At 49.7% G+C, this 10,000-nt stretch overlaps 1 protein-coding gene across 2 annotated transcripts in view; it reads right to left on the bottom strand.

Moving 5' to 3' along the window:
• Positions 1-10,000, bottom strand: part of LOC135507195 (regulator of G-protein signaling 12-like) — a 101,444-nt gene that overhangs the window by 5,384 nt on the left and 86,060 nt on the right. For both annotated transcript variants that reach the window (XM_064926788.1, XM_064926787.1), the window contains exons 10-14: positions 6,284-6,357; positions 4,176-4,302; positions 3,923-4,019; positions 3,728-3,795; positions 622-799 (exon numbers count right to left, since the gene is read on the bottom strand). In XM_064926788.1, the coding sequence (XP_064782860.1) occupies positions 622-799; positions 3,728-3,795; positions 3,923-4,019; positions 4,176-4,302; positions 6,284-6,357 (544 nt within the window). The remainder of the gene's footprint in view (positions 1-621; positions 800-3,727; positions 3,796-3,922; positions 4,020-4,175; positions 4,303-6,283; positions 6,358-10,000) is intronic.

Here is a 10,000-nt window from a genome sequence, read left to right as displayed (position 1 = left end):
CTCATATCGCTACCTCATATCCTTACCTCATATCACTACCTCATATCCTTACCTCATATCCTTACCTCATATCGCTACCTCATATCGCTACCTCATATCGCTACCTCATACCGCTACCTCATATCCTTACCTCATATCCTTACCTCATATCACTACCTCATATCACTACCTCATATCACTACCTCATATCACTACCTCATATCACTACCTCATATCCTTACCTCATATCACTACCTCATATCACTACCTCATATCACTACCTCATATCACTACCCCATATCGTTACCTCATATCGCTACCTCATATCACTACCTCATATCACTACCTCATATCATTACCTCATATTACAATATATCACAATCTATCACAGCTCATAATTTCAACAGCATGCAAGAGGAGACAGTGTATCAATCAGTTAGACATCTCAAAGCTACAGGCTAGAGTTAGGAAGGAGAGGAGACACGGACGAGCTACACACAGCTAGCCTAGCGAGCATCAACAGCATCAATGCTGCTACAGCAATACAGTGTTAGTTAGTGACAGCACAGCTAGGGGTTTAAAGGAGAGGAGGAGAGGAGGAGAGGGAGGAGGAGAGGAGGAGGAGGGAGGACGTTGTTTTACCTTCAGCTTCGTCTACAGTAATCTTTTTCTGCTTTCTCTTTTCAGTGGGCGGGGCTTTATATGGCGCCGCCGTCTTGCGGTGGCTGCTGGGTAAGAGGCGGTCGTCACGGGCAGAGGAGGAGGGCTTGTTTCCGTTGCCGAGCACCGCACTGGGCTTCCCTGACGCCCTTTCATCCCCCTGACAGGTTTAGTGAACAACGAGGGGGGGGTCAACGAGTTATGGGGCGTGGGGGCAGTGATGATGATGATGATGAGGGAGGGGGGAAACTAGTGTGTGTGTGTGTGTGGACAGCTTTTGATTTCTCCGTTTAGAGCTTAAAGGTGACAGTTGGACCATGGTCATATCGGTGGCCTATGGGACACAGTTTGGTCAGAGGGCTGTTGAGGAGGCGTCCCGGGACACAGGGACTTCTATCAGCTAACAAAACATCTACACACGACGAGCAAGCTCCGAACCCACACACACCACCAGAACACACCACAACACCAGAACACACAACACCAGAACACACCACCAGAACACACCACAACACCAGAACACAACACCAGAACACCAGAACACACCACAACACCAGAACACACAACACCAGAACACACCACCAGAACACACCACAACACAACACCATAACACACCACAACAGCAGAACACACCACAACACAACACCAGAACACACCACCAGAACACACCACAACATCAGAACACACCACCAGAACACACCACAACACCAGAACACACCAGAACACACCACCAGAACACACCACAACACCAGAACACAACACCAGAACACACCACAACACCAGAACACACCACCAGAACACACCACAACACAACACCATAACACACCACAACAGCAGAACACACCATAACACACCACCAGAACACACCACAACATCAGAACACACCACAACACCAGAACACACCACAACACCATAACACACCACAACAGCAGAACACACCACAACACCAGAACACACCATAACACAACACCACACCAGAACACACCACACCAGAACACACCACAACACAACACCATAACACACCACAACACCAGAACACACCACAACACCAGAACACGCCACAACAGCAGAACACACCAGAACACACCACAACACCAGAACACACCACAACACCAGAACACAACACAACACCAGAACACAACACAACACCAGAACACACCACAACACAACACCAGAACACACCAGAACACACCACAACACCAGAACACACCACCAGAACACACCACAACACAACACCATAACACACCACAACAGCAGAACACACCACAACACAACACCAGAACACACCACACCACAACACCAGAACACACCACCAGAACACACCACAACACCATAACACACCACCAGAACACACCACAACACCAGAACACACCATAACACAACACCACACCAGAACACACCACAACACAACACCATAACACACCACAACACCAGAACACACCACAACACCAGAACACACCACAACACCAGAACACACCACAACAGCAGAACACACCAGAACACACCACAACACCAGAACACAACACAACACCAGAACACAACACAACACCAGAACACACCACAACACAACACCAGAACACACCACAACACCAGAACACAACACATTACATTACATTTACATTTAAGTCATTTAGCAGACGCTCTTATCCAGAGCGACCAACACCAAACCAGAACACAACAACAGAGCACACAACAACATCAGAACACACCACAACACCAAATCAGAACTCACCACCAGAACACAACACCAGAACACACAACAACACCAGAACACACCACCAAATCAGAACACACCACAACACCAGAACACAACACCAGAACACACAACAACACCAGAACACATCACCAAATCAGAACACACCACAACACCAGAACACAACACCAGAACAAAACACAACACCAGAACAAAACACCAAACCAGAACACACAGCAACACCAGAACACACCACCAAATCAGAACACACCACACCACACCACCAAATCAGAACGCACCACACCACCAAATCAGAACACACCACCAAATCAGAACACAACATACCACACCACCAAATCAGAACACAACATACCACACCACCAAATCAGAACGAACCACACCACCAAATTAGAACGCACCACCAAATCAGAACACACCACAACACCAGAACACACCACAACACCAAATCAGAACACACCACCAAATCAGAACACACCACCAAATCACAACACACCACCAAATCAGAACACACCACCAAATCAGAACACACCACAACACCAGAACACACCACAACACCAAATCAGAACACACCACCAAATCAGAACACACCACCAAATCAGAACACACCACAACACCAAATCAGAACACACCACCAAATCAGAACACAACACACCACACCACCAAATCAGAACACACCACCAAATCAGAACACAACACAACACCAAACTAATACACCATCTCTACACCCCTGATAACAGAAACGAACAAGCTACACTCTAGAAAGAACCTCCCAAAGAGATCGCCCCAAAAAGTTCCCCCCCAGGTCCACTTCCAGACAGAGAGGGGGTGGTCGGTGAGAGAGAGAACCAGAGGAGGTACTTGGGCCCCCATGAGATGGGGGGAGGAGAACCAGAGAGGAGGTGCTTGGGCCCCCGTGAGATGGGGAGGGAGAACCAGAGAGGAGGTGCTTGGGCCCCCGTGAGATGGGGGGAGGAGAACCAGAGAGGAGGTGCTTGGGCCCCCATGAGATGGGGGGAGGAGAACCAGAGAGGAGGTGCTTGGGCCCCCGTGAGATGGGGGGAGGAGAACCAGAGAGGAGGTGCTTGGGCCCCCGTGAGATGGGGAGGGAGAACCAGAGAGAGGGGGGGGTTATGGTGAGACCAGCCTCAGGCCGACGCAAACACACTCCCTTACACACACACACACACACACATGCACACACACACACGACAACACACATTTACGTGAACACAGACAGGAAGAACACACACTGTAGCAGCGTGACATCATTATCAGACAGGAAGTGGATACATTCCGACAGACCATTCCGTGGGTTATAGAACATTCCAGAAACCAGGAAGAAGAAGAGAAGGAGGAAGAGGCAGATGTTCTTACCGTAGCTGATTGGTTCCTAGTCGTAGGGGGCGGGGCCTGGGTTTTAGACGGAGCCCCGATCGGTTTGTCTGTTGGAGGAGAAAGAGAGATAAGTGTGTGTGTGTATGTATGTGTGTGTTTGTGTGTGTATGTGTATGTGTGTGTGCGTGTATGTGTGTGTGTGTATGTGTATGTGTGTGTGTGGGTGTGTGTTACCCTTCCCAGGTGTGTAGTCAGCTACATCCAGCACCACTCTCAGTCCATCCAGGTTAGAGATCGGGAGACCCAGGTCAAGAGGCTCCTTCTCCCCACTCTGTGTACACACACACACACACACACACACACACACACACACACACACACACACACACACACACACACACACACACACACACACACAAGACACATTAAAAGTAATTGAATCCAAAATGTCCCTGAATGAATGAAACACGCAGACAGAGTGACTCACGATGCGGGCCACCAGGTCGTTGAGCTGGAGGCCGTACTTGGCCACTACAGGTCTCAGAACCTCCGTCACCGGCTTAGTGGGCTTCGCCTTCAGACCCACTGACCTGTTTATAGGAACCAAGTCCAGTCTGAGGGGAGGGAGGGAGGGGGAGGGAGGGAGGGAGGAGGGAGGGAGGGAGGGGGGGAGAGAGGGAGGGAGGGAGGGAGGGGGGAGGGAGGGAGAGAGGGGGAGAGAGGGAGGGAGGGAGGGGGAAGGGAGGGAGAGAGGGGGAGAGAGGGAGGGAGGGGGAGGGAAGGAGGGGGAGAGAGGGAGGGAGGGAGGGAGGGGGAGGGAGGGGGGGAGAGAGGGAGGGATGGAGGGGGAAGGGAGGGAGAGAGGGGGGAGAGGGAGGGAGGGAGGGAGGGAGGGGGAGAGAGGGAGGGAGGGAGGGAGGGGGGAGGGAGGGGAGAGAGGGGAGGGAGGGAGGGGGCGTAGGGAGGGGCGGAGGGAGGGAGGAAGACAGGGGAAGAGGGAGATAGAGAGGGGGAGAGGGAAGGAGGGAGGGAAGGAGGGAGGTAGAGAGGGAAGGAGGGAGGGAAGGAGGGAGGTAGAGAGGGAAGGAGGGAGGGAGGGAAGAGCGAGAGATGGACAGGGGAAGAGGGAGGTAGAGAGGGGGAGAGGGAAGGAGGGAGGGAGGGAGAGAGGGAAGGAGGGAAGAGGGAGATAGAGAGAGGGAAGGAGGGAGGGAGGGAAGGAGGGAGGGAGGAAAAGAGGGAGGTAATAAATAATAATTGAGTGAGGAAAGTAAAAGGTCTCAGTGGTTAATTCACTTCTTGGAACTAGGGGGCTTATTGTAACTAGGGGGCTTATTGTAACTAGGGGGCTTATTGTAACTAGGGGGCTTATTGTAACTAGGGGGCTTATTGTAACTATGGGGCAGTATTTTCATTGTTGTAAAAATAACTTTCATGAATAGGAATATTTTCTAGTAATATTTATGTCCGTTGCGTTATGCTAATTAGTGTCAGACGATGACAACGATCCCGGACACGGGATGGGGAGTTACAACATTAATAATTGAATCATATCAATACTGAGGTTCATCTGAATCGCGTTGGGAATCGTTTATATCTCAGTGTCAACAGGTTAATAAGTGAATCAGATCAGCACTGAGGTTCATCTGAACCGCGTTGGGAATCGTTTATATCTCAGTGTCAACAGGTTAATAAGTGAATCAGATCAGCACTGAGGTTCATCTGAACCGCGTTGGGAATCGTTTATATCTCAGTGTCAACAGGTCAATAAGTGAATCAGATCAGCACTGAGGTTCATCTGAACCGCGTTGGGAATCGTTTAGATCTCAGTGTCAACAGGTTAATAAGTGAATCAGATCAGCACTGAGGTTCATCTGAACCGCGTTGGGAATCGTTTATATCTCAGTGTCAACAGGTCAATAAGTGAATCAGATCAGCACTGAGGTTCATCTGAACCGCGTTGGGAATCGTTTATATCTCAGTGTCAACAGGTTAATAAGTGAATCAGATCAACACTGAGGTTCATCTGAACCGCGTTGGGAATCGTTTATATCTCAGTGTCAACAGGTTAATAAGTGAATCAGATCAGCACTGAGGTTCATCTGAACCACGTTGGGAATCGTTTATATCTCAGTGTCAACAGGTTAATAAGTGAATCAGATCAGCACTGAGGTTCATCTGAACCGCGTTGGGAATCGTTTATATCTCAGTGTCAACAGGTTAATAAGTGAATCAGATCAGCACTGAGGTTCATCTGAACCACGTTGGGAATCGTTTATATCTCAGTGTCAACAGGTTAATAAGTGAATCAGATCAGCACTGAGGTTCATCTGAACCGCGTTGGGAATCGTTTATATCTCAGTGTCAACAGGTTAATAAGTGAATCAGATCAGCACTGAGGTTCATCTGAACCCGCGTTGGGAATCGTTTAGATCTCAGTGTCAACAGGTTAATAAGTGAATCAGATCAACACTGAGGTTCATCTGAACCCGCGTTGGGAATCGTTTATATCTCAGTGTCAACAGGTTAATAAGTGAATCAGATCAGCACTGAGGTTCATCTGAACCACATTGGGAATCGTTCATCAAATGTTACCTGAACAGAGTCCGTTTCTCCAGTCTGAGGTCCCGAGAGCACAGAGTCATACAGTCCTGATCCAGAACCAGAGGCTAGGAGAGAGAGAGAGACCGGTCACACTGACAGAACATAACAGAACCAGAGGAGAGAGAGACCAGTCACACTGACAGAACAGAACCAGAGGCTAGGAGAGAGAGACCGGTCACACTGACAGAACATAACAGAACCAGAGTAGAGAGAGACCGGTCACACTGGCAGAACAGAACCAGAGGCTAGGAGAGAGAGAGACCGGTCACACTGACAGAACATAACAGAACCAGAGGAGAGAGAGACCGGTCACACTGGCAGAACAGAACCAGAGGCTAGGAGAGAGAGAGAACAGTCACACTGACAGAACATAACAGAACCAGAGGAGAGAGAGACCGGTCACACTGGCAGAACAGAACCAGAGGCTAGGAGAGAGAGAGACCGGTCACACTGACAGAACATAACAGAACCAGAGGAGAGAGAGACCGGTCACACTGGCAGAACATAACAGAACCAGAGGAGAGAGAGACCGGTCACACTGGCAGAACAGAACCAGAGGCTAGGAGAGAGAGAGACCGGTCACACTGACAGAACATAACAGAACCAGAGGAGAGAGAGACCGGTCACACTGGCAGAACATAACAGAACCAGAGGAGAGAGAGACCGGTCACACTGGCAGAACATAACAGAACCAGAGGAGAGAGAGACCGGTCACACTGACAGAACAGAACCAGAGGAGAGAGAGACCGGTCACACTGACAGAACAGAACCAGAGGAGAGAGACCAGTCACACTGACAGAACAGAACCAGAGGCTAGGAGAGAGAGACCGGTCACACTGACAGAACATAACAGAACCAGAGGAGAGAGAGACCGGTCACACTGACAGAACATAACAGAACCAGAGGAGAGAGAGACCGGTCACACTGGCAGAACATAACAGAACCAGAGTAGAGAGAGACCCATCACACTGGCAGAACAGAACCAGAGGTTAGGAGAGAGAGACCGGTCACACTGACAGAACATAACAGAACCAGAGTAGAGAGAGACCAGTCACACTGGCAGAACAGAACCAGAGGCTAGGAGAGAGAGACCCATCACACTGACAGAACATAACAGAACCAGAGTAGAGAGAGACCGGTCACACTGGCAGAACAGAACCAGAGGCTAGGAGAGAGAGAGACCGGTCACACTGGCAGAACAGAACCAGAGGCTAGGAGAGAGAGACCCATCACACTGACAGAACATAACAGAACCAGAGGAGAGAGAGACCCATCAAACTGACAGAACATAACAGAACCAGAGGAGAGAGACCGGTCACACTGGCAGAACATAACAGAACCAGAGGAGAGAGACCAGTCACACTGACAGAACATAACAGAACCAGAGGAGAGAGAGACCGGTCACACTGACAGAACAGAACAGAACCAGAGGAGAGAGAGACCGGTCACACTGACAGAACAGAACCAGAGGCTAGGAGAGAGAGACCCATCAAACTGACAGAACATAACAGAACCAGAGGAGAGAGACCGGTCACACTGGCAGAACATAACAGAACCAGAGGAGAGAGACCAGTCACACTGACAGAACATAACAGAACCAGAGGAGAGAGAGACCAGTCACACTGACAGAACATAACAGAACCAGAGGAGAGAGAGACCCATCACACTGACAGAACATAATAGAACCAGAGGAGAGAGACCAGTCACACTGACAGAACATAACAGAACCAGAGGAGAGAGACCGGTCACACTGACAGAACATAATAGAACCAGAGGAGAGAGACCAGTCACACTGACAGAACATAACAGAACCAGAGGAGAGAGACCGGTCACACTGACAGAACATAACAGAACCAGAGGATAGAGAGACCGGTCACACTGACAGAACATAACAGAACCAGAGGAGAGAGAGACCCATCACACTGACAGAACATAACAGAACCAGAGGAGAGAGACCAGTCACACTGACAGAACATAACAGAACCAGAGGAGAGAGACCAGTCACACTGATAGAACATAACAGAACCAGAGGAGAGAGAGACCGGTCACACTGACAGAACATAACAGAACCAGAGGAGAGAGAGACCCATCACACTGACAGAACATAACAGAACCAGAGGAGAGAGACCAGTCACACTGACAGAACATAACAGAACCAGAGGAGAGAGACCGGTCACACTGACAGAACATAACAGAACCAGAGGAGAGAGACCAGTCACACTGACAGAACAGAACCAGAGGCTAGGAGAGAGAGACCGGTCACACTGACAGAACATAACAGAACCAGAGGAGAGAGAGACCGGTCACACTGGCAGAACATAACAGAACCAGAGTAGAGAGAGACCCATCACACTGGCAGAACAGAACCAGAGGCTAGGAGAGAGAGACCGGTCACACTGACAGAACATAACAGAACCAGAGTAGAGAGAGACCGGTCACACTGGCAGAACAGAACCAGAGGCTAGGAGAGAGAGAGACCGGTCACACTGGCAGAACAGAACCAGAGGCTAGGAGAGAGAGACCCATCACACTGACAGAACACAACAGAACCAGAGGAGAGAGAGACCCATCAAACTGACAGAACATAACAGAACCAGAGGAGAGAGACCGGTCACACTGGCAGAACATAACAGAACCAGAGGAGAGAGACCAGTCACACTGACAGAACATAACAGAACCAGAGGAGAGAGAGACCGGTCACACTGACAGAACAGAACAGAACCAGAGGAGAGAGAGACCGGTCACACTGACAGAACAGAACAGAACCAGAGGAGAGAGACCGGTCACAGTGACAGAACAGAACATAACCTGAGGAGAGAGAGACCCATCACACTAACAGAACAGAACCAGAGGAGAGAGAGACCGGTCACACTGACAGAACAGAACAGAACCAGAGGAGAGAGAAACCGGTCACACTGGCAGAACATAACAGAACCAGAGGAGAGAGAGACCGGTCACACTGACAGAACATAACAGAACCAGAGTAGAGAGAGACCGGTCACACTGCCAGAACATAACAGAACCAGAGTAGAGAGAGACCAGTCACACTGACAGAACATAACAGAACCAGGAGAGAGACCAGTTACACTGACAGAACAGAACATAACCTGAGGAGAGAGAGACCCATCACACTAACAGAACAGAACCAGAGGAGAGAGAGACCCATCACACTGACAGAACATAACAGAACCAGAGGATAGAGAGACCGGTCACACTGACAGAACATAACAGAACCAGAGGAGAGAGAGACCCATCACACTGACAGAACATAACAGAACCAGAGGAGAGGGAGACCCATCACACTGACAGAACAGAACCAGAGGAGAGAGACCCATCACACTGACAGAACATAACAGAACCAGAGGAGAGAGAGACCCATCAAACTGACAGAACATAACAGAACCAGAGGAGAGAGACCGGTCACAGTGACAGAACATAACAGAACCAGAGGAGAGAGAGACCAGTCACACTGACAGAACATAACAGAACCAGAGGAGAGAGAGACCCATCACACTGGCAGAACAGAACAGAACCAGAGGAGAGAGAGACCAGTCACACTGACAGAACATAACAGAACCAGAGGAGAGAGACCAGTCACACTGACAGAACATAACAGAACCAGAGGAGAGAGACCAGTCACACTGACAGAACATAACAGAACCAGAGGAGAGAGACCAGTCACACTGATAGAACATAACAGAACCAGAG

The sequence above is a fragment of the Oncorhynchus masou genome, chromosome 20 (genome assembly GCF_036934945.1).
Source record: "Oncorhynchus masou masou isolate Uvic2021 chromosome 20, UVic_Omas_1.1, whole genome shotgun sequence".
NCBI classification, from domain to species: Eukaryota; Metazoa; Chordata; class Actinopteri; order Salmoniformes; family Salmonidae; genus Oncorhynchus; species Oncorhynchus masou.
The sequence above is the reverse complement of the archived record's forward strand: the minus strand, read 5'-3'. Positions and strand labels throughout refer to the sequence as shown.